This window comes from Centrocercus urophasianus, unplaced genomic scaffold (assembly GCF_019232065.1).
Source record: "Centrocercus urophasianus isolate 14NV4802_14NV808 unplaced genomic scaffold, USGS_Curo_1.0 seq_25, whole genome shotgun sequence".
In the NCBI taxonomy this organism is placed as follows: Eukaryota; Metazoa; Chordata; class Aves; order Galliformes; family Phasianidae; genus Centrocercus; species Centrocercus urophasianus.
The window spans coordinates 12,253,661-12,279,369 of record NW_024884811.1 but is presented as its reverse complement, the minus strand read 5'-3'; the positions used below and the strand labels follow the sequence as shown (position 1 = coordinate 12,279,369).

The window sequence follows — 25,709 nt, the reverse complement described above, 5'->3', positions numbered from 1 at the left end:
TTTCTTTATGGGAAGACTAACACCATCTTAAATTCTGGCACCTCATGCTGTGTAAAAAAAAAAAAAAAAAAAAAAGTCAGCCTCAGATGCTCAGATTCACCTGCATAACTCTAGACTCCCACTTAGGTAGTTTTCCAGGAGACAAAAATAATAATAATAATAATAACCCACTGTTTTTTCTCCTGGTCAACATAGGACACAGAAAAGGTTCCTAACTTACAAATTTGGATGCCTAAATTAGAAAGTATTAATCTGGGTCAGATGCAGCATATGCATTTAGAAAAGAATCACCTGGACATCACTTTCCCTTCATGATTTCTACCTAGAAGTTTTTGAGAGCTTACAGGAGGCAATTTGGTGCTCAAGTAAATAAGGCTAGATTTCTCAAGTGTTTCTTGTGAAAGGTTAATGTACATGGACAAAGAAAAGAGGAAATTAAGTCTAATTTCACTTTACCCATGTGATGGGGATAAATACACTCTCAACATTACACACTCTTTGTTAAGTTTATTTGAATTTTTTCTAAGCACAATAATGCTACTTCATACAACTCATAACTGATCTATTACAATAAACATACGGAAGACATCCCATTTTCTGTATAAACCTTTCTGCTCAAGCCAAAAAAAAAAAAAAATAAAAGTCAATGAAGCATTGTATAAAATCAGAATGTAAAATAAGGCGAGTGTGATAAAAGCATTAGGCTCAGTACTTTCTCTAGAAAAATAGATTTTGCTGTTAAACTTCAGAGGAAACTCTTTAACATACTGCAAAAGAGAAAAATTAACCATGGCTAAGAGAAACTACTTCCTTCAAGGCACTGTAGAACTTTTGTTATAGAACTTTTAACGTCAACTTGAAAATAATTCAGCAAGTCAAATGATGTAAATATTACTCTAATAATGAAAAAGAGTCCAATATTTAAATGAAAGCATGAATAGATAAAGAAATCAGACAAAACATCTTCGTGGGAAAAAAAATCGTTTTGTCTACGATGGAACAAATAATACAAGTTTGAAACCTTATAAGATTCAACAACAAGACAGGCTCTACCACTCATAAGCAATACATTTAGGCAGTTTAAATACAGCGTTAATAAAACATTGTAAGACTTGAACTCTGGATTATCTTTTTATCCCATAAACAGTTCAATGTATTTTATATATGAATGTTTTGGCTAAGAAAATAAAACTGCAAAGCTGTTTGAAACTACTGGAAAGAAGTTACCAAGGATGTAACTTGAAGTTCTTCTAAGTGTAATTGTTCATCAGTCAGTACTCTCACACTTGGGTTTGGGACTGCTTTGGTTCTTATTAGGTGTCTTTGGCAGACATAGGAGGAACAGACCTATTTACCAACAGAAACAGAAGCACCAATTCCCTTGGAGGAACAGCAAGTAGTGCACACTGGAGGCAGGTCAAGATCAAATGTATCAAGATCTAATGTATCAGAAGCCAACTGGACTAAAAATTACTGCAGTCCTGAGAGGAGGAATTCATAATGCATCTAAAACACATGCTTACTTCAAGGTTCTCTGGTTCCTGCCCGCTTTCACTGCAGCCCTTTATTACTAACAACAAGGAAAAAAAAAGTCACTGTTCATGCAACTCACTTACGGGTGGCCAAGACTTTATGCAACAATTTTGAGATCAAGTGGGAGTGCTCAACAAAGGCAGAAGTTGTACACAAAAAACAACAGACTGAGTGATATGTTTCAAACAACCAATATATTATTTTGACCTGCAAAAATATACTTGTTATAGCAACAAAAATGCTGTTATAAGAAAGTCATATAAAAAACCTACAAATGTATTTGGTTTTTTGTTTTTAATAATGCATGTGAACTCTAAGGCAAAATACAATAAACGCAGTATCTCAGCAAGGGAACTCTTTAGTGTTCATCCCCTACGTTCTGCCATCTCATAGCTATATTCCTTCCACTGTTTTTTATTTGGGCTGTAATTTAGAATTGCGAAACCACCAAATAGTACACAACAAACAAACCAGCCAAAAAAAAGCACAAATCAGACTGTATTTTGAAAATAACGAAAAGCCTAGCATTGGCTTTTTGGTATGTGGACAATTACAGGAACAGTGAAACAGCTTTAATTCCTTTCCTCTTGTTTCCTTTTCACTTTCCCATTTACCTTCTTCTGTTTTCAATCAGAAATGACCACGTGAGGAAATCCAATTCAATTTTTTTTTTTCCATTCACTTTGTTTTTCCTTACATTTTTTATAGGGAAAAAGCCTTCAAAAGTCTACTTTCCCCTGCTCAAAAAATGTTTTTCTAATTTTTCCTTTGGATTAGCAAGCAAAGGCCACTATTGCAATTAACCAGTTTTCCATTTTCAGCTGCTGAATATATCTAAAATTACCACTCTTCTGCAACAGTATTGTCAGTTAAGCAGCACCATAACTATGTGCAACAGCTGGTGGTACTCACTGTGCTTTACCTATTACCTTGGAAACTTCAGCTGCTCAAGTCCTTCAGTGAATTGTGATGAGAGTTCATCAAGGAACAATGCCACATGTGAGAGGAAGTGGGAATACTAGTTACACAATGTATGTTAAAAACCATGTAGGTAGATGACTGAAAATATCTCCATATTAGTTGTAGTCACAGAACGATTCTGCAACTCCCAAATATCCTGAGGTAATCTGTACAAGAAATAATTTCAATTATGTTTAATATGACACTGTATCCCTTTTCCTTCTTTCACTTGTTCTGAAGTAATACCAAAGTATCTAATCTGCACAGCATTCAGCTTGTTGTCCGTTTAGAATGTTCAGCCTATTTGGAAATACAATACAGTATCAAAGCCATACAGAAGGACATCTCATGGAAATTAATCTATGAAGTACCCTGAACATATTTTACTTCCTTCTAATTAAAGGAAGCTAAGCAAAAAGTTAGAATTTAGATATTTTACTGCTCACTACAAGTGCAAAACCACTGATGTTCTACTTAAATCATGATAAAGATTTCCCTTTGAACATTTCTTTGGTAAAAATGGCTGTATGTCACATTTGCTTTATCTGCCAGTACAAGGCATTTTCTTTGGTGGAAAACATTTTTGATCTCACAAGCTCAGTTTTAACAAGTATTAAAAACTCTAGTTTTGATAATGCTCCCTTTCTGTATCACCCATTAGTTCAGTAACTGTAAGGTAAATTTTGTCCTAAACACAGTCAATATAACAATATGAAATCTAACCAGAAAAACCTGCCTTTCAGCATAAAATGACAGTCTTACAGACAGCGAGAAACAAAATGCAGTGTATCAGGATATATTATTGGTAAAAAAATGAGCCATTTCACAGTTATTTTTAAAGCATCTTATTTCTTACAACTGTGGAGGAGCTTATACAGAGACATAGTTGATGTTCAGAAAGCACAGTTGCACACTTCTTTAACTCTGTGACGATTTCCACTTCTGTAGGCTTGGCTTCCCTAATCAAAGAAGGAAAAAATATATCTTTATTAAATCAATTTATTATTTTGCTGCATATTATTTTTCCGCATTTGTCTGAAATTGAGCTTTGTTCCAGCAGCTTATATTTTACTTTATATTTTATAAAATTTACTTTGTATTTTATAAAATATTTGAATGGTCCAGTTTGAGTAGCCTAAGCACATACTGAAACTCAACTTGGGAACATGAATCCTTACGGACTTGGTGAGAGTCATGTGCCACAATGACTCAATGAAAACAGGTGCTTAGACCTAAAACAGGCCACGTCTTTGGGAGCCCAGCACAGCAATCAACAAGCACAATAACACGCAAGAAACGGCAGATCCCATATTCTTGGAAAGTATTTGTTCTAGACTGTTTTCCAAGTCATTCTTCAATTCATACAAGCTTTACTGCACACTGTTCTCTTTCTGGTCTTTAAAACAAACAGTACTGAAATGCTTTTTTTCTTCTCACGTCATCTATCTGAAGGAGAACAACAGCACCAGCAGTGACAAATGCAAAGTGACTCACACCTCTCATCTTTATGATGGAGCACAGTGCCAGATGCAGAAGGAAGCATCTGGGGAAGGAGCTACACTGTGCAGGACTGGTCCTCATCAAAGACCATCCTCTGACAAGCATTTCCAGCTGGCCTAAGTAGGGGCTTGTAATGAGACTGCAAAGAGGAGAGAACCTAAAGCTCATTACAGAGCTTTCACAGGGACATATATCATCTGCTTCATTCCTCCACAAATTCCTATAGTAATCATCTATGAAACCCTGTCTTTCCTAGACTCCTGTAATTTCTTGTTTCACATCTCTGGTACTACCAATGTTCCCCGTTTTGGATTCTAAACATGCTACTGCACTTGCACCCTTCCTCATTTAACCTAATTCAGTATCTAAAATTACAGCCAGAAAGAATTCAGAGTCATCACAGCACTTCTGCATCTCAGCACCTACCCCGATATTCACAGAGATGTTTCAAGATGAGGAACCAAAGAATTAAGGTTTATCTAGCTTCTATTTTAAAGCCTGCTTAGGTGAACAGAAGGATGATGATGACAGCATTCAATTAGACAGCTCTGAACTCACTATCTTGCTCCAATCAAGTCATTAATGACAACATATTACCTTCATCTAAACATACTACGTTTTCACCACATAAAAAATAATAATTGGATAAGAGCAAATATATCTATTTTTTAATTTATCCTTGTTATGGTAGTAGGCTACTCAAGGAAAAAGTAAGCTTTAATATCTACATTTCATCCTTTACTTACCTTTCTAGGAGCCAGACTAAACTCTTCTGTGCCTTGCACTACTGCTTTCCACACCATTGCTTTCTTCTGATTTACTGCAAGAAAGAGAGGATAAATTCCCAAACTCAATTTTGAAATGCAGGATGAGCACCATCATGCCTCCAGAATGCATCAAAGATGTACTTGCGTTTCTCACTTTGGCACGTAAGGTTGTACGAAAAAGATTAAATATCACCGAGGTAACCAAAGTGGAAGTAGGATCAACTGAATCCTCCTCAGAAACAACCTACAAAGTTCTGCACAGAAGTGATAACAGTGATAATGTACCCAGAAGTGATTGCTATGCTATCATTTCATTCAGTTGTTACAATGTGCATATAAAGCAAATGTCCGAATAAACAATATACGAACAATTTGCAGGTGAACATCCTCAAAACATGGACTGAAACACTCCTATCATTGCTTCTTTTGGAATACCTGCAAAAACTTTACTGTGTTCATCATAATCCAAACTTTACCTAGAACTGAATTAGCTATTTTTTTTTTAAGCAAAGGAATTATCTGAATACTACTACTTGATACATTGCATGTATCATTTTAACTATAACTTCATCAACCAAATTCAGCTATATATTATACATACTTGGCATAACAGACTAGAACTGTTCCCTTAGAACCGTTTGCTCTGGTACACAAATTTATCTTCTAAACAGTTGAAACAGACAGCATTAGAATAATTTCTAATTGGTTTGGAAATATATAAGTAAGGAGCCTATTAAACTGTTTCTTGCCTATGTTTATCTAACAACACACAGAATTAAAGCCCATGCATTTGATCAAAATTACGACATCAGAAACATCCCCCATTTCATCAACCATGAACATTTAATACTACAATATACAGTACTGAGTTACAATCCTATTATAAATATGCTGAAACTGTATTATAAGAATCATGGCTGTGCAAAGGCATTTATTCAATTTCAACCCAAGACATGTACCCAAACAGTCAGCAGTAAAACAGCATACAGTATTTCCAAGACAAATCCTCACTTCATGGTATAATTGAATTACAATCTTAAAGCTGTTTTGATAAGGGAAAAAGCACTAAGATGTATTTTCAGCTAGCACAAAAATAACAAACAGGAGGGTGAACACAGCATGCAGAAACCAAGAAGGTCACTGCAGCAAGAAGTTTGAGAAAGGCAGGAAGTGCTCAGAAAGACACAAAGGAAATCAAAACAGGAATATATATGTAAAGGGAAAAGGAACTGCTAAGCTGCAAAACAGGAAAATTAAAAGGCCAAGTAACTGGGCTTCAAGAGATGGAGGCAAGGAGTCAGTTTATGTCAACAAGCCTTTAAAAAGTGCATCTTCCTAAGGAAGGGTGAACCAGCATGGCTGTATCAACCCTCTAACAGAAGGATGGCAGCAAGAGTGCCTGCAGCTCCCCTTCTATCTCAGTGCCCAGGAAGCCCAAACTCTTAGCACAGCAAGGGGCTGCTCCTGAAGTGAGAATTACCAACACAGCCAACAGCAGCAGCTCCCAGCCTCCAGCCTTACAGTACAACTTGGACAGTTAGGGCTTTGACCATGCATGAATTAGAGACGGTTGTATTAATGCTGATGGAATAAAAATGTAAACAAAAAATTTCCAAAGCCTTTTCTGGAAAGTTTCCACTTGAGTGTTTCTCCTGACAGAATGAGGACATGTGTTGTCTTAACAAAAGACAAGTGAAAATAAGTTCCGAACTCCAAAATTAAGTGCCAGTCAGAAAACAGCATTCTGCTCTCTAGGATTATGTAGTCTTGGAGAAGGGGAATGAAGTGTACTTTCAGATTAATTAACTCTTACCAAATAGGATACAAAGACACATAATATACATAAGAAGTAGCATTTAAGTTTGGTATATAACTTTTTTACTTACAGTTGCTCAATTTGGTCAAATTCTTTTTCACCTTCTGCGTAACAACAAAAAAAAAAAAGATTACATAAGTCTTAATTAACAACACACACTAGAAAAGTTACTCATTTTTCATTATACCATGAATTCGATGCATTAATGAAAACAAATGCTATTTTATTAGCTCATTTTTCTTAAGTCTGTAATCATTCTGTTACTCTATCAACGGAATTATTACAAAGTTGTCAAGAAATGTTCCTTTATCAAACATGATGAATGTGATTTTAATGCACATCGTATCATATACTACATACATACAAGCATATAGATAAAACACAGTATGCAAATGCATAACATACATTTACATAATACACATGTCGGCAAGATGAAGCAAGTTGGCTCATCCACATGTATTTGGTTCACCAGTCAGGATTAACACATTGAGTTAGTCTCTGCATTTTTCCCCTTCTACTCTGTTTCTTGGTGGAAGTTTCTCCCATCAGAACCACTAACAGTTACTTCTTTTCCTAAGCATTCCTGAAACAGTTACAGCCTCCAGATTTACTTGTCTTTTAATGAGGAAAAAAAAAAAAGTACCAAACCTTTTATGGGAAGCTATTTCATATTGAAAGCACTTCATAATCAAATTCAAGACTTGTGGAAAAGATTTTAAAGTCTAAACTACTTTTTTTCTGTAACACTGCATTCTTTACCACAATGTAAGAATCAGATTTTGTATATAATTAGCACAGGTCATGTCAAACATTCAGCTGTAATTTTAATGCAAACCTAGAAAAAATTAAAAAGCCTACCTGCACGTTTCTCTTTCTTTTTTGAATACAACTCATAAACAAAAATGAGAGTTATTAAAATAACAACTTCAGCCACTATTGCTAGAAATGGCTTGAGTGGCGCCGTGAATGACAGAATTTTAAGGTTCAGCTTTCCTTTACTCTTTCCTAGTTCAAAAGCAGCTTCACACCAGTATGCACCACCATCTTCTTTGGTGAGCTTCAGTATTTTCAGATGGGTTACATTGGCATCTGTTCTGTCTATTACGTACTTATCCAACATCAAGGAATCATTAATGGCAATCTGAAAACAAAAAATTAATTAGGTTTTATAACTGCAGTGAGAAATTGTTTAATCAAGTTATTTACATTATCAACAGTTAGAAATATTTCCACATAAAGACATAAAACAGTAAAAAGAGGCATCTAGACTGCCTTCAAGTGAAGAATTTTCCTTCCTGGCGATGATCAGTTTCCTTAGCATTCAGTGCATGAAACTATGCACTATTAGGGTGCAAGTCACTTGACCCTCTTTAGCCAACTGAATATAAAAGCTACCTTTGCCTCTACTAACAATCCTTTGGAGTCAGGATCCGATGCCCAGGTTCCACCACAGCACAAAGTATAAGCTTTCAAGGAAGCAGGGAATGCTGCTCTGGTGCAAAGCAAGCTGAGACAGCCAATGCTTGCCTCCAGTAGCATGGAGGAAACTGATTTGCCTTCTCTCAGCTCACAGTGCTTCCACCAGAAAATGGCTGGTGAACAAAGTGGCTACACTGCTAAGGTTAGTGAGGATCCTGAAAGGTTGGAAAATGCTGATCTTGATTTTCAAAAAAAAGAGCTGAATTGAGAAGATATTTCAGCTCTTTCGGAAAACAGATACACAGCAGTCTCCACCACATGATGACTTCAGAGGTCATACTGACCTTCCTTCAAGCGTTCGCACTGGCTAGGAAACAAAAATATTTGTAAAGAGAAGAATCAGAAACACAGGAGAAGGAAAAAAAAAAAAAAAAAAAAAAAAAAAAGAGGGGAAATGCTTTTGTTTTCCCTCAGGTCTCGAAAATCTTACATGTATAAAAATAAATAAATAAATAGACATCCTGCTATGGTAACATTCTTTGCCACCAGATAGTAAGATTTGAGAAATAGTCGCCACTAACATAGGTTCTGTATTTGTGGTGGGTTTTTTTTATTTTTTTTTTTATTTTTATTTTTTATTTTTTAAAATTTATTTATTTTTATTATTATTATTTTTTTTTTTTAATAAATGTACTTCCAGACTTAAAAAATTTAATTGATTCTTTTATTTGGACTACAGGAATAAAGGAGGGACTTTCTGAATAATGTTATTTGTCCATGCCAGAACATAAAGACTGCATCTTGTAAAAATGAGTACTTCTAAATATTGAATAGGTGGGGTTTTTTTGTTCTGTCCCTGAGGGTATTCAAGACCAGGTTGGATGGGATCCTGGGAAAGCTGGTCTAGTACCAGACCTGTAGGTTGGTGGCCCTGCCTGCAGCAGAGGGGATAGGAACTTAATGATCCTTGATATCCCTTCCAAGGCATTCTGTGATTCTATGATTAACTTTTATGTAAATGCAGTTGGTAGAGGTTGAAGTGAGATGCCATTATACTTTAGAGCATGTCCGTACATTTTTGTCACATTGTTTTGCTGGGCTAGAGTGGAACCTTACCTGTTCACTGCCATTGGTCATATACCAGGTCCAAGCAATGGGAGTATAACTGTGACTTTTACAAATCAGTATAGCTGAGTCACCTTCATAACTGATGACAGGTTTTTCTCTTCCTTCAATTTGTGGTACTAAGAACAAGTAGGGAAAAATACATCACATGAAAGCCACATATTTATACTACAAAATAATAATATATAAGTATTGTATCTCTACATAAGGATTTCTAGTAGCCTACTTATTCTCTTTTCCTTTGTCATAAATGATATAACTATGCATGTTAGTCATGACCTAATGAAGAGTCATTTCAGGCTGATACTCTCTATATAGAATTTCCTGTAGAAAACTACAGGCACCCTGTTCTTAGTGGTTGTATCATCTTTGAAGTTGCTAACCAATACTGAAAATTTGGGTTATATCCTGTACTGATCTCTACCCTTGTTCATCTCCTCTTTCCCTCCTTGGCAACTGTGAGCTACATGCTTCATTTCTTTCAGAAAAACAAGTTTTTCTGCAGTTTCATACAGTTTGCAAAAACTCAGTCAGATTCTATTCCAGATGTAATGCTACCAAACAATGCCAGCAAGCAAGTCCTGCACACAAGTAATGTTGTTTATTTATTTTATAATTAGGACATACTACAAACTTGATAGTTGTAAGTATGTTGTTAGCTGAAGAAACAGCTTTTGGATGCGTGCTACTAAATAAAGACTTCCGGTCCAAACTTGCTTAGAACACAGGCACGAGAAACAAAACATCAGATCACAACTCTAGGACTGTTTGACCCAGCTATGACATCTCCAAGTATCCAGCAGTCTTCCAAGAGCAGAGGCACAAGAAGAACTGTTTAATATAATAAGGCATTAAACACAGATAGAGAAAATATTTCACAATAGGCTGTTTCCCCTACCCTCTCATCTGCCTCATTCTATGGATGATTACCAGTATGCCTTTCTCAAATCTATTTTAAGGTTTGTTTCTCAGGTTTTATTGTTCTCTTCAAACAGATGCAGTACATCTTTTAAATGGTTTTAGTCACAGAAGAATAAACAGGCCAACAATTTTTTTTTCAGCAGTTATAATATTCTATGTTCCTACCAAATTCTTCTTACTCCTTTTTCCCAGCTGAACTAATATCTCTATAAAGTTTACTTCTTGCAAGTGTTCAAATTTATAAATTTCATTCCAAATTAATTTCCCAGATACTCTTAACAACAATACTATTCCCAAGTTCAGAGTTCAATGCACAATTCAGCAATCCAACCTCATCAGCAATAAAGTGCTCTTTCCATTTATATTTCTGTTTTAATCACGAAATACTGTATACTTCAAAAGAGTAGTGTCAGTATACTTCTACTTTACCACTAAGAGGTAGAATTTCACTAATATGTGCTACCACTTCCTCTCTAATTTATGCAAGAGGAAAAACTAAGAAATACAAAAAAAGACTGCACACAGCACAACAGACTTCCATGGTAGTCAAAAAGACTTCAGAGATGCTGTGTCAAAGCACAACTCTCGTAAAACATGGGACCACCTCAACATGTTTAAGGACAACAATATCCATAACGCATTCTGGCATTTAGCTCTGTAACAAAGTGGTTAATCCGTGAATGCATGCAAGGAACTGTACTTAGTACTCTCAGTTTGTTTGTTGTGTTTGGTTTTCTTCTCCTGTAGGCAAATCACCCAGAATCAGGGGACAAAATACTGCAGCTACAGACAAAAACAGCACACTGTTGGAGATGAACAGATGAGTGACCCTACTAGTATTCATACTGGATTTCCACAGCAGTTTAAAGAACAGCATTGTTTCACAGTGCACACCTTCGGACAGATATTTAAGCAAGCAGAAACCCTGAACAAAGTGCAAGCATAAACTAAGCACACCCTTCACTAATATAGCCATTATTACAACACCATGTGTTAGATTAAAATAGTCATGAAGAATCATCACCATGTTTAATAACTTCAGTTTCCTATAAAGCTACTCAAAATGTTATGGCTTCCTTGCAGATTTCCGTGGGAATTTAAATCTCAACTCTACAGAGTTATGCCAAGCCAGGAGCACCGTGGCAAGCTACTAAAGTCAAAACAGTAATGACTTCAGCCACTACACCTACATCAACATATTACTCATCTCATGCAGTTTAAGAATTATTCCCACTACGTTGCTGACTGAAAGATTCAAGCATTTCTCTTTCCCATTTCCTTCACTCTTGCATTTATCTTAGTAACTGCTGAGCCAGTAACTTTATGGCATCAGAAGTGGCAGCACTGTGAAGTAATTTTCCCCATCTTCGTATGATAAATCAACCAGTCCTGTGCACTGTGCTCTGGAAAAGTTACTTTTCTGTTGGTTCATTCATTTGCTACCAAAAAACTTATTTCATACTTTCAAAAGAGTAGGACTCCCTCATCCTTTTTTGAAATCTAAACAGACTTGGTTAGCCATTCAACAAAAACAATGTAAGCACTATCAGACATGAAAAGGTCTAAGTAAACTACAATTTTGTCCTCCCATGGCACTGCAAGCTAAGTTTACCCTAGTTAAAGTTCTGAAAGCAGATATTAAGACCACAACTCAAGATTTGCACTTGCAGAATTTTCTTGAAGTTGTTTGACCAGATGCCCCTCTGAACAAAGCCAGTTTGAAAACTACAAAGCCACGCTGGCTAGTTCAGCTAAGGTCAGAAGAGTTAGGGTTTTTATAGTTCTGTGTTGATAAAGAATCCTTCCTAGTACATATCAGACTGGAGAGCTTTCACTTAATCACATGCTTGCCACTGAAGTCAAGCCAACAAAGTAACTGGACATGCTAAAGAGTCATGTCAAGCAAGCACTCCCTTAATTACAGCACTGGGTGCATGGGGGATAACTCCAGTGAAGATGCACACCGAGAGCAGTGACTACATATTTAAAGGTACACATATTCATTTCATTCCAAGGACACGGGCAGAAATCCCAAGAAATAATTAACATCTCTGGTGGATGAAGGCTAGTAGTCATTCCTGCTGCAAATTTCCAACCTTATAAGGGTGGTAGCCCAAACTGGTTCCCTATGTAACTGATGTTACATAGAGCTGAGGCACCTGTTTTGCCATTTTATCTTCAACAGCAGGACATGTATTCTACTTTCTTATCTTGACAACAAGTTTGGCAGACTCCACATTTCCTTCTTGAGCTTACATTTATGCAGGCCTCCCATCCTTCTGCTTCAGCAAACTTTGGAAAGCATGAAAAGTGGAGGAAATCCCACTTCAGCAACCTGTATTTGTTTCTTTTCCATGTTTTTCCATTCAACTAGATTTTACCTACTACTGCAAAGGGTGAAATCAGAGGAGAAAAAACTAAGTGCTCAGCTCCCCACCCACAGTGCTCAATGAAGCACTAACTGTTTACTGTTCTAACACACTCAGCATTTATTTTCTGTTTCAGAAAAACAACTGAACTTGTTTAAGAACCTGCCTCCTTTCTGCCAATCACTGCTACTCTTGTAACACAAAAGTCACAGGCCAAACTTTCTAGTCACTAGTTCACCAAAAACAAACAAACAAAAAAACCTCAGTCCCCCTCCACAGTTTTTTCCACCTACCCACTCCCCCTTAAGAAACTGATGAATATTCACTTCTTCTGGATGGACAGGGAAGGAAGACAAAAATCAGTCACTCCTGTAGGGGGAGAGGGGCAGAAAAGTAGGCTTACAGGGTTCAGGTTGTTGCAAGTTTTGTTATGAGGGCTTTTAGCTTTGCTTCAAAACTATCTCCCTCTGTGCTACAAAAATTGCCTTTGATAGTGATTCTCACTTAGTTTGACAATATTAGCAACCACTTATCAAGTTAATATTGTTGCAATTTCCACACTATTCAGGAGCTATTAACAAAGGATTTCATTGGTCAACTTGCCTTGTAAATGAAACACCACACTGAATTCTTCTTCACCTGTCACCACACAAGTGTAACTTCCCAGTTGTCCGTTTTCTGAGATAGTCAATCTTCACAAGGAAAAAGAAACACCATCTTGTTTGCATTTACTAGTGACTACTAATTAATACCATAAAGAAGTCAGCAGAGAACATTCTTGAAACAGTCAGATTCAGATTTAGTGCAGTGCACAAGCACTACAACATTTTAAGAAAACAGAAAAGCACATGAATATTTAGGAATGTGAACATCATTCTAACTCTTGTTGCTCACAGGCGCAAGTATCTTGAAGCAGTATTATCCATGAGCTACTGAATTAGACACGGCTTCACCATGTAGCCTATGCTGTATGAAATAACTTACACAGTTTGCTCTCTTAAAAGCCTGTTCATCAATGGGTTAGTAATAGCTCCAGCACAACGCAGTTCAAGAATTTGACAGCAGAGAGGATGCTGAACTTCTTGTTTTACAGGTTCTTTACATGGGTTGCATTTGTGTATATGGAGAAGCAGAAAAGTGATAGAATATTCATATTATTCAATCATTAACATTAGCCTGGGACTGCGTATATGTATGTGACTGGAAAACCTGCAAGCAGAACAGTAAAGACGACTACTTACCGGATGCCCCAGCTATTTTCAGTTTTATTGATGTGTTTGATAATTTCATTTCCCCTCTTCCAAGTCACCTGAAGGTTTTTCATGTAAGAATATTTATCAGCCAGTCTGCATGACAGCTCAATTTTAACCGGACTGCCCAAAGAGATGTTTTTTTCCACGGGGCCACCAGATTCACCTAACAGAAGTTGAAAAACAGTATTTATAAGAAAAAACACCTTATTTCTTCATTCTGTGAAAATAAAACCTATGCTGTATTGCAAGAGGATACAGTATGGTTTTGTTATACTTTCCAGTGTAAACAAAACTATAGTATCAGGTATTGAGCTTTTGACAAAATTTAATTATTAATGAGTTGCTATATATAATGATTACAAACACATAGTCACTCAATTCTATAAGTAGACTTCCTAGAGGAATCACACACAGAAACATTCATTTTGCCAACATCAAGACACACCTGTGCTTCTACACAGCTTAACCTGAAACAGAAATACATTTAATGCTTAATTCTCACAGAAAATGGGATGGCAAGTGGGGAAACAATGCCTCCTCAGTCTAAATCTCCCTCTCAACTCCATAAAAGGTAATTTACAAATCAGAACTTAGTAACATCGGAAAGAATATTATTGGATTAAAATACTTTTATAAGTACTTTTGTAAGTACAAAGTTGCATTACTAATTTCAAAAAGAGCTAGACTTGTAAATATTTATAAGTATTTACAAATCAGCCAGTTACACATCTTCATGATACTGTGAAATCATAGGTAATGCCCTGCTAATAAAATCCACAACCTTATTGCTGGATCTGGCTTTTCACGCTTCAGCTATTTCACTTGAAACTGAATCATTTTCAAATCAATTTACGGTTCCATTCTACAACTGTGTGCTCCCCTCCTTGCCCCAGCTTCCTCTTTTGGGCCTGGTCATTACATAAGGCCTTGCTCAGGCATATAACAAGTACAGTACTCATTATAATCAAGGTCTCACTAAGCAATAAATGAGCACAGGACTGGTTATGTTCAAGGCCTCAGTAAGACAAGGAATTGACCACAAATCTGTCTCAAACTGAAGGCTGAAAGGACTGATAACTTATCTGGCATAACAGACGAGGGCCACCTGAGCGTGTGCCAAAAAAAACTATGCCTAAGTCATTAATCTTGCACCATGAATAGCAAGCAACCCAAGAGCTCCTTCAGCTCTCCTGCACAACAGATCTCTCCTGAAGCAGTAATGCCTCAAAGTTATGCCTGCTGTGAAGATCCCTCACATCTTTATGTCAAGGGATGCCTTGCCAACACAGATCCTCAGTAACTGAGTAACAGTTTGTCTAAGCTCTGTCGACTTTGCCAAGATTGAGTCTTAGACTGACTGCACACATGATCCCTTAGACATAAGCTGTTTACCAAGTCTGGGACTGTAAGAAGATTCAGCCATACCTAGACTACTCTGAGGAAGAATTTAGGAAGCAAAGGGGTCTATCCTAAATTTTGTGACTCGATGGGAAAGTCTTCTGATCAAATGCGTTTAATCCTGCCCTCTATGCAGTAAAGAAAGGGTACCTTGACATCTGTAATTTTGTTAACTTGCTATCCTGTTTGTCAAAAAACTCTGTGCCATCAATAATTAATATGCCCATGAAAATTCACTCAGAATCTTATCTCAATCCCAGGCTTACTCTGCAGCAGCTTAAAAAAAAAAAAAAAAAAAAAAAAAAAAAAAATGAAAAAACTGTGTGTACTTGGGCTTCATAGCTTCAATCTTATCTGAGAGGAAAAGAAATTTTAAGGTGTACCTCACTAACTTACTGTGATAACTTACCTAAAAAGAAGCAAAGCCCACTTGAAGCAGAGCTTGATACTCCCACGGAGTATTTAAACACCACTGAGTCTGGCAGGGGCATGTAAATGCTTAAAGAAGAACATAATGCCCAGAACTCTGAGTCCTGGCTGAAATACTACAGCTTTGTTGGCCTGGTGTTAGACTGAAAAGTGCAACACCCCATCTTACACAGCCGAGCCATAAGGATCATAGTTCATTTACTAAATCCATATATTAAACTCAATAACCAAACTAAGCATAACTCACCTTACATGTTTATGATCACAGTAATTTGAAAACTGAGTTAGTTTTATAATAGTGAAAGTTTTAGAATTAGATTAATCACAGTGGTTAAAAATAGAATGCAAGTTTGAGATTAACTGTCTAAAAAGAAATCCACACTTACAATGAATGGAACATGAAAACCTTATGTTGTTGAAGTTTAGCCATTAGGAAGGCTGATCTGTAGGAGGAGATCTCTGCACTAAGAGCACTTGTATTGGAGCAAGAAACAGAGACTACCTCATTAAGTATCTCACTTTAAATTAGAAGAAAACAATGCCAGAAGAACAGCGTAAGTGCTATGCAATTGTGTCCTTAAAGATTAAGATTAGTATTTTGCAAAGGAGTTCCAATTGATCTCTTCAAATTCTAAGTAAATTAAATTTCAATTAAAATGTTTTTTTTTTCTATTTCTACTAGAAATTGGTTTTAACTTCACATCTGTCAACTGGGAAACCTCATGTCTACCTCAAGGAAGTCTCTTGTCTTGTCTAAAAGCTGCAATGCCAAGAAGCTTTGTCTCTTGTCCTTCTCCTTGGTCTAAAAGCTGCAATGCCGAGAAGCTGGCTAGCACCAGTCAGGTAAGAAGCATCGCACCTTACACTGTCTCTCCAAACAGATTCACCAAAGCAAAGCAATTGTTACTTGAATTGACTTGTGGGAAGAATAGAGAGCTACGAATTGTTATACTAATGTTTTTATTAAAATACTATAAGTCTTGTTCTCCACTGCAAAATAGTTAGTAGAAAACAGTAAATGCAGCAAATTCACTCATCTTTTCTTTAACTGAAATCACTGTTCACTCTGAACTACTTACTTTATCAATAAGTTGCCATCCTAAACACTTCTAAAATTCATAGGAAATGCTACATGAAATTAAGATATTTTCAATGTAACATAACTGGAAGAGAAAATAACATACTCACCAGGAAGGAGCACCTCATACTCCACGTAAAGGGGCTTAGACTTGTTCGAATTGATTTCCACATCAAAACCCACCATGGTGAGATCTGGACCTAACAAGGTCATGGAGGCAGTGATATGTTATAAAGCTATAAATGCAATTATGAAGCAATACAGTACTGCAATCATTTCTTACAGTAATCCTCTAGAGAAAAAAATAAGAATAAAACAAAACGAAAACCTTGCCAAAGCTACTCCCATAGAGATCACTTTTTTTGCAACCACAGTCTTGAGGTAGCAGTGTTATGTGGCCAACACTACAGTAATTACGCCAGTTTAGAATATGGTTTCTAACTATAACACAATGCTGTAATTCTAAATTTCAGAATACTCCAGAAATCCCTAACTGTCTATTTCACAACCTGTTTCAGAGCCTTTTATATGCATACTTCTCCTAAAGCTTAGGAATGAGTCCTGAACCTGTATGGGGGTACAACAACATTAAACTGGGCTTGGAAAAGTAATAAGCTTCAGAAAAACAGAAAGAGATAATGACAGAAAGAACATGGTTATTTCTCAAATGTCTACAATTCAACATTTTAACAGCAATAAAGCCAGACACAGACCATCTACTTCAGATGCTAGTCCGCTAGAATCCAAAGACACGAATGCCATGGGCTCCAGCAGAACACAGTTCAAGTTCCACACTGTTCCACCAAATGCCTGATATACTTGAGGGAATTTCCTTCCCTACATAAAACGGGTATCAATATGTACTATCATCTATCTGATCTATCTCATCTCTTCTTTATGGAAGAGAAAGTGATATTTAAAAGGGATAAGATGACCAAAAAAAAATCCCTGTTTTGTTGTAGTACAGACAGAATATTGTTCAGAGACAATCTTCGTAAATTTCTGCATAGTTTAATACAGTTGATACTATCTGGTAGGCAGTTGCAGGAAGAGCCTCTGTTTATGCTTACCACTGTACATTTCAAGAACAGAGAAATTAAGACAATTAATAAAGCTGTAGCTTTAACAACAGATGCCAATGAGATAAGGAGATATCACCCTTCCAAAGCCATACAAATATGTTTTGTTGTTATCTGCATACAATTTCCTAGCAAACTCATGCACAGTGAAAAAGTACAAGAAATCATACTTGGAAAAAAGGCCAATTCAATATAATTATAGCAATTTTTTTTTTTTCCTCTCCAATTTCCAGTTCCTTTCCATACAGCTTTAAACAGAACTTAAACACTGTCGATTTCATCAAATGTTTTGTCTTGGTAATTGCCACTAATATCAATTCTCTGTAACTTCTTGTTAAGTTAAAACAAAGACAATGACCAAAAGCACACACACAGTAGAACTTAACACTTTATGTATAAGAAGACATTTGATTGCTTTTACCAGGTGTAGATACATCACGTGCATGTGTCAAGTGATCTGCAATGCTGCCCCAGGTTGTTTGACTGACAGTCTGTGTAGTTGTTATGGGCTCTAAAAGGTTTAAAAACAAGGCTGTTACAAATGAAGTTGATTTTTTCCAATAATTTGAAACTGAAAAAAAATCTTTCCTCCACTGCAAACATGTTTTAAGTCATGTCTTTTACATACTTGCAAAGCAGTTCTATTATCAGTTATTTTATAATTAATCTTAAGTTATAGGATCGGTAAGTGCAGACTTAATCCTCCTGATCATATAAAACTGCAGGAGAAAGTGATTCCATTTTCTGAAGAAGGAAAGAGACTGCATCATTTATCCTACGGATGGATCTCCTACAGACGGAGAAAGTCCCAAAGTTTCCCTGTTTGGAGCCAAGAGGAAAAAACTGCTACAGCTTCAGCCTTCTCTAAGCACTGGGTGGCAGAGTTGACCACTACGCAGTGGAAATCTCATTTCTAAAAGCCTAAATATTCTCAAATTATTCCTCCTTTTCTTTTACTGCACTAAAAAGAAAAAGAAAAAAAAAAAAAAAAAAAAACCTGAAATATGGTCCTTTTTCTTAAAAAAATAAATAAATTAAAAAAAAAAATGCCTCTCAGCTACACTTACTGCCAGAATCTGGTTCAGATGAAAGAAGTCCCTGCTACTGGTTTGCATCTTATGATATCTCAGAGCAAGTGTTAGTAGAGGTACCACATGCCTTCAAACTGCTTGCCCATTCTGCAAAGCAAGATTCTGTTTTGTCATTTTTTGGGTCAACATGTCAGTTCACAACATGAGGAATGCTATGCTACAGGCAATCAGCCTTATGCTTGGCTTGTGCCATCTGCTCTTTCATACTTTCCTTCACGCTTCAACCAGTTTAGGGAAAAAATAAACAGGTATATTTTTTCCACCTGGATGAGGTGGAAGAACTTCAGGCTGGTTCATTTAGAAGCTGTTGATACTAGAGTGTTATTGCCACTCCTGACTACTATTTCAGAATTAACTTTTTTAAAGCTATAAAATTGTTAAACTGTCTTCCAGCAGTAGTCAGAGTCCTGTTCTTCTACATAAGCGTGCAAGCAATCCTCAATATCTGCCTTACTTGCAGACAAACAAATCTAAATGCTTATGCCTGACAAAATATGAAGACTAAAGGTCTGGGAAATGTTCTTTTGTTTGTGCATGCAAACGTTTCAACAGCATGCCAAGGTTGTTACGGATCACCTGAGTTTTTGTCAGCCCACTATAAGCACCACCTGATTACTGAAATCCTTCAAGGGGACAGATGCCTTCATAAGGCATCAGTTTGTATGATGGTTGTTCTGTATCTCCAAAACAAACAAACCAAAACCACTAAACCACCTACATATGGAAAGTTACTGAATCCAGTATTCACTACTTGCACCTACTGTATTTCTGTCGCATTTTGCTTAAAAGCTCTAAAGTTGAACATCAGAAAGTTAGCATTATCATCTTCAAAGACAGAATAGTGGTTAAAATAACCTGTCCTAACCACAGGTTCATGTATAAACACAACCTAGCCCAAATCTGATTTGTGTTAATCAGCCTCAGCTTTGGTGCACTGCTGAGCTCCTTGTGCTCTGATCTTTATGGAGAAACGAGAGGCGGCAATCAATTATCCATTTCTTCTCCAGTCTGCAACATACCCTCCACTTCCCATCACAATTAGGGACCTAAATATACAGCAGATGAAGAGTGGGGACAACAGAATGATGGTACATATCATATCACATATCTAACTAAAAAAAAAAGAATACATAGATAAAGGTAAGATGATGCAAGGACGGGATTACAAATCTTACTAACACGAGAACAAAAAGCAGAGTATTCACATGAAAGTTATCAGTTGTCTGCTAGAAAAGAACCTTCTATGATGCTTCTAGTTTGGGAATTGTTCATTCTCTAGGGAAGGTGCCTGATCTGATCTCATACATCTTGTAGGATAGCTTTTTCCACTGTCCTTGAGATGCTTAGGATACAAACTTTTGCACTGACTTAAAAATGCCAACATAATACATTTGCTTCTTTTTCTTCTGAACAAAGTCCACCAACTTATTACAGAAGTGTACACTACATAGTAATTTAAAATCAATAGGGAAAGAGTATTATAGTTGTAGGTGTACTAAAATAAAATAGTTACCAGCAGATGACTTCAGTCCAGTGTGCATCTGAGTCAAAGCATTCCCTTGAGTATGATTGGCATCCAAAGTCGTCACCAACAGACCTACATAGGGTTTAAAGAACATTTATTCTCTCAGATCTGAATTTAGTTAATGAAAACAGATAGAGCCTACTCCCCTCAGTCTACCATCATTTTTTCTTGATTTTTGAGAAAAAGCAGCCAACATACTAAAAGCTTATTTTTCACTAGTTGCATTTAGCTTATTTTAGACAAGAGAATTCAAACAGAGGCAGTATTTTTTACCCGACTTCTCTAAAAACGCAAATGAGAATTTTGTTTGTATCTTTTCTTGTAGATAGTCGGACTACACTTCAGAATATTTCAGCAGAACAGTATGTTTTATACCCTATACTCAAATCCCATCTTACCTGTGAGCTTGGACCATTTCAGCTGGTAATACTGATACTAGTTGATTATTTTACAACAGACTGGCAGATTCAGTGACACGATAACAAACCTGTAAGAACCTTCTGTAGCTCCTCTCTGTTATGTGGCAGACTTCTATCCATTACAATTTTCATGAGCAAAACAAAAGCTATTTGTATTGCTCAACTCAGCCTTCACCAAATACTTCTAATCAGTATTTCTAGTTTCCTTACCTTGTGCCTGATTTGACTCTTTGAATCTTAACTTTTTTTTTTCTCTCCTTTAAAGTGCCAGCCAAAATACCAATATTTTGCTCTGCCTTCCTGGCTGAGAAGAAAGAACAGCAGGGGCAGAAGGAGATAAACTGTTTAGCTGGAGCACTCTGCTGTATCACTTCTGATGAGAACTCAAGGTCCCCAGATGATTTACTAAAACAGATGCTTGCTGCTTCCTTTCCATTCCCACAGTTGGATAGCACAGCTTAAAATAAACACTATCTTAACATAATTTTGGTATTCCAGGACATAGTCTACAGCCACAGCAGCAGGATATGCTCCTCTTTGAGCAACATCACCTCAGTGCCTTCTAATTGATTTGGCCAGCAGTCACAAAGCTGTGTATGCAGCCAGAGAAAAAAAGGCACATATGCTGTGTTAGCAGCTGTAAGCAAATAAAGGACAGCGTAATAAGCACTGCTAGACCTTCAAAACAGAAGCAAGCACAGAGTGAAAAGCGGAAATCTAACTCACAGTTTGATTGCGTTCAGATCTGCTGAGAACCATGTGCCTTCAAGCATACTGTTAATTCCAACCACTGAACACCACCAACACGCCCATCAGTCTCTCTACTGTAAGCACAGACTACCTGCAGATTGTCTTGTGGGCACCTCAGCACAGTTTCTGCAGACTGCATCAGAAACATGCATAGCTTGCACCATCTACTCTCAATCTATCCACCACACTTTAAACAGTTTGAGTATAGCAAGTTAGACAAAGAGTATAAATAAATAAATCAATCTGCCACCGGAGTGGCTCTTCATAACTGGCATTCTCATTTCTCACAGTTAATTAGTGCACCAGTCCCACTGCTCTTCACCTAACACAAGGAATTCAAGAAATATAGGAATCCACTCAATCTGAGTACATGCCGGCTTATGACCCAGCTGATAAGAAGACCAAATCTTATCCTCTGCTTAATCCAGGTCTTCAGAGCAGGGAAGACTATTATGCTCCTGAAATTAAGGCTAAAATTGAAGAAAGGTCCACAAATTTTATATCTGTGCATCATCTTGAGGCATTCTGAAGGTGTCATGGATCACCTGATCCTGTGTCAGCTTATTAGATGCATTATCTGCATAGTAATTAAAATCCCTGAAGATGATAAATTTAAAAGGCACCAGGCTGTACAGCAGCTCTTATCCCTCTGCAAGGAAGCCAGATAACCTGCAACATGTTTTGCGTACTATTAGGCTTCTCATCGTGGCCTTTCTCTTTGATTCACAAACCAAATGAGAGCAGGTGACTAGCATTATTTCTCATCGACACTGCTTCTATCTTTTGCTTCTTACCTCCTCACAAACAGAACTACATGACACAGAGGTAATGTAGCACATCTTGTCCTGTCACAAACATACTGCTATACAGCTTATGCTATTAAGCTGACCTACTGCTGTATGATGAGTATGATAAAGATAGATAGTGATATAAGTATATACAGGGGAATAACTTCTCACACTACAGAGTAAGCTGAAATTTCTTAGCCTATAATTAAATTCCATTAGCAATGATGAGGATTGGTGTCTTCTGCTTGCCCTGATCTTTACTGAAAATGGAGTAGATGAGAGTATGAGGTCACTGATTTATTTTTTTCTATCTTCCCTCTACTTCTTACTGTAGCCAACAATATCTGAGAGATAAAGTGGAGTTACACTATGACTGTAATCACTGGAGCGATTTCTGGCATCTTCACCTCTATGAATCACATTGAATCCTGCAAACACATCTGGCACACTGCAAGGTCTTCATAAAAACATAGTGAAAAATAGAGAAAGACTGAGATGAAATTTGGTTTTATTTAGCAGAATAAGTTTAATATTCTTTGTCAGTTAATTTTGCTCTGTGGAGGTACACAAGCATCCACCAGCTACTAAGACTGACAGCCAGAATCTTCTAGTGGTGCCTGGAAGGCAAAAGCTGCAGCATAAGTTTTCTCACAAGACACCAGAGGATCCAAACAAAGGGCTTCCAATGCCTCAACAGAAGTTCTTCACAGCAAAGCAGAGAAATCCAGCAAGGAAGCCCAAAAAAACAGGTGTATCCTCTGTTTGTGAAGCTGCTTGCCATCCATAAGGTGAGAAGACAGCAGACAAGATGTGGTGGATTTGCTTTTTCTAAAGCAATCTGGCAGCACACGGTGCAACTAAACCAGGCAAATGAAACAGCACGAAGCAGTACGCTTTTAAGAACTTTATGTCCTGACAATGAATAGTCAGAAATAACTCCAAACCCAATGCAGAACAGAAGTGATGGTTTAAATTTTTCAAAGCAATTAAACAGTTAATAAGACTAAAAGACAGAAGGAACAGAATGGTAAGAACTCAAGTTCCTTAACTCAAAGTAATATATGGGAAGCCAGCGGCAGAGGGATACCTAACTCGACTTCCTTCAGCTCAGCCCTGAGCACAAAGCACTTCCTGCAGCTGCTTCTACTGAAAACTTCTGGATCGAAGTTGAAGGAGGGAAGATTTAGGTTGGATGTTAGGGGGAAGTTCTATACAAGGAGAGTGGTTAGGCCCTGGAACGGGCTGCCCAGGGAGGTTGTGGATGCCCCGTCCTTGGATGTGTTTAAGGCCAGGTTGGACAGGGTCCTGGGCAACCTGATCTGAATGTGTGTGTTTGGTGGCCCTGCTAGGCAGGGGGGTTGGAACTACATGATCCTTGAGGTCCCTTCCAACCCGGGTGATTCTGTGATTCTGTGATCTGTGATTCTGTTTAGAAGGAAGCCTGCCGAACCTGCACATCTCCAGAGCATGCTGTTACTGAGCTTCACAAGAAGCCAGTGCCACTGCACCTGCCTCAAAAGTTCCAAGAACTTCCCTTGGGAGCACTTGCATGCCTTTGCAAATTACTCATCAACAAGAGAGTAATAATAGATTATTTCCCTGGATTTAAGACACCATGGAAATCGCAGTATGAAGCCCCTCTTCTTACTGAACCTTTTTTATACCAACATGAAAGCATTTAGTAGAAGTCTGAAAAGCAGATGCCTTGTTTTATTCGTATAGATGGTACTGAAGCTGCTGATTCATTTCTGCTTATCTTCCAAAAAAACAGGTATCATACCCACCATTTTATAAAGACAGTACATTTAAAGAAATCGCTTCCCAGGCAGGGACTTCAATTTATTTTTTTTATTTTTTATTTTTTTGGAGGCACAGAATCTCACTTCGTTAATTATGTCACATAAATTCAGAATTGCTTCAATCACCATTAGGTAAAAGCTATGGTGGTAAGCCAACAAAAAAAAAAAAAAAAAAACAAGCATCACCTGCCCCTGAGGCAGCTCAGAGGTTCCTATATCCATCATGGCATTCATAGTCATGTAACTTTTTCCATCACAGAAATACTGTCAAAAAGGTTTTCCGATGTATTCATGTGTATATAAATGAACATTCTGCACAAGCTTTAAGAACTACACGACACTTTTTTTTTGCCCTTTCACATCTTCCTGTGAAAATACCACAGATGTTAAGGAGGCTGTCACCACGAGGCGAGCACTACTGCTCCTCCCAGCCCCCGACAGGAGCACCGAGACGCCCGTAACTACTCGCAGCCCGCCGTGCAGCAGGCAGCGGGAACATCAGCAGCGCTCACAGCACGCGGAGCTGCCCACCTGGCCCACAGCAACGCCCCACCAACGAGCGCCGGCGGTTCGGCTCTAACGTCCCACCGTGCCGCACCGCCCAGCCGCGATTCCACCAACAGCGACCAATAACAAAACCATTAACAGAAGCGTATTTCTTCAGACTGGCTCACTCCTGAGCTACAAGGAACGCATCCCAGAGTGGCTTTTTTTTTTTTTTTTCCTTTTCTTTTTTTAGTATTTCAGACGTGACGTTTAAAAACGCGGTAGAAAAATCCTCCAAGAAACATCCTTCCAACCCTCCCCATTATATGTTAATAAATTAGCTATAATTAAAACCCACAGGGACACGCTTTTTTCCAGGCCCTCAGTGACACGTTATTCGGTACAAACACGGCAGCAGCGCAGCTCCCGGCCCTGCACTCGCGCATCGATGAAGCCGTTCCCCCCGCGGGGCAGCAGCGGCCGGGCCGGGCCAGGGCCGAGCCGGCAGCACGGCACATCGCGGCTGAGATGCCAGCGATGCCGGGAGCGCGGCAGCAGGGCGCGGCGGCCAGCCTCGACGCCCGGAGGGGATGAGGGAGAGTGCTGCCCCGCCGCCAAGCCGGCGCCTCTCCCGGGCAGCAGGAGGGCTCCCCTGCGGCACCTGAAGGATGGACGCCTCGGGGTCCCCAGGCCCGCGCCGCAGCCCCGGAGCGACACTCACCTGCGAGGCCGCCGTCCGGGAGGCAGAGGCAGAGCAGCAGCAGCAGCCACCCCGGGTGCCCGCGATAGAAGCCGGCCGGCACGCCGCCCCACTGCTGGCCTCCCGCCGCCGAACTCGCTCCGCACCGCGCCCCGGGGCCGCCCCGCCGCGCCCGGCGGCGTGCAGGCAGCCAGCAGGCGGCCGACCCGGGCCCCGCAGAGGGCCGCGGCGGCTGCGAAAGGACGACGGCTGCCGTGGTTGCGAGAGGGGACGACGTAAAATGGGGGAAAAAAAAAAAAAAAAAAGAAAAAAAAAAGAAAGAAAAAAACCCGCGAGCTGAAATGTCAGGGCCGCGGCTGCGACCCACGCCGGGCGAGGAGGACGAGCAAACAGCGGGGCCCCGCACCGGCTTTATGGGCGGGAGGGCGTAGGTGGGAGCGGTAGGCAGCGGAGGGCTCCTCCCGCCTCGGCCGGGCTGAGGGCGGTTATCTTAGCGGCCTGAAG

General features: G+C 38.6%; 1 protein-coding gene across 2 annotated transcripts; it reads right to left on the bottom strand.

Moving 5' to 3' along the window:
* Positions 1-496: 496 nt before the first annotated feature.
* Positions 497-25,300, bottom strand: EMB (embigin). 2 transcript variants are annotated; one of them, XM_042825964.1, is made up of 11 exons: positions 25,227-25,300; positions 20,252-20,335; positions 18,069-18,158; positions 16,679-16,768; positions 13,652-13,826; positions 13,014-13,102; positions 9,112-9,239; positions 7,435-7,717; positions 6,647-6,680; positions 4,740-4,813; positions 497-3,452 (listed from the first exon to the last, which is right to left on the bottom strand). In XM_042825964.1, exons 2-10 carry the CDS (start codon positions 20,277-20,279, stop codon positions 4,756-4,758), a joined length of 975 nt encoding a protein of 324 aa, XP_042681898.1. In that variant the 5' UTR covers positions 20,280-20,335; positions 25,227-25,300; the 3' UTR covers positions 497-3,452; positions 4,740-4,755. The 2 variants fall into 2 exon arrangements, with proteins under 2 accessions (XP_042681898.1, XP_042681899.1); XM_042825965.1 differs by lacking the exon at positions 25,227-25,300 and adding an exon at positions 20,893-20,913.
* Between the last annotated feature and the right edge of the window lie 409 nt (positions 25,301-25,709).

Bases quoted from the DNA above. Each gene is read 5' to 3' on its own strand.
- EMB (XM_042825964.1), bottom strand. From the start codon at position 20,279: ATGCACACTGGACTGAAGTCATCTGCTG. The intron at 16,769-18,068 runs GTAAAAGCAATC...TGACCTTGTTAG, and splicing joins ACGTGATGTATCTACACCTG to GTCCAGATCTCACCATGGTG. The intron at 9,240-13,013 runs GCAAGTTGACCA...ACTTGTTCTTAG, and splicing joins TGTGGTGTTTCATTTACAAG to TACCACAAATTGAAGGAAGA.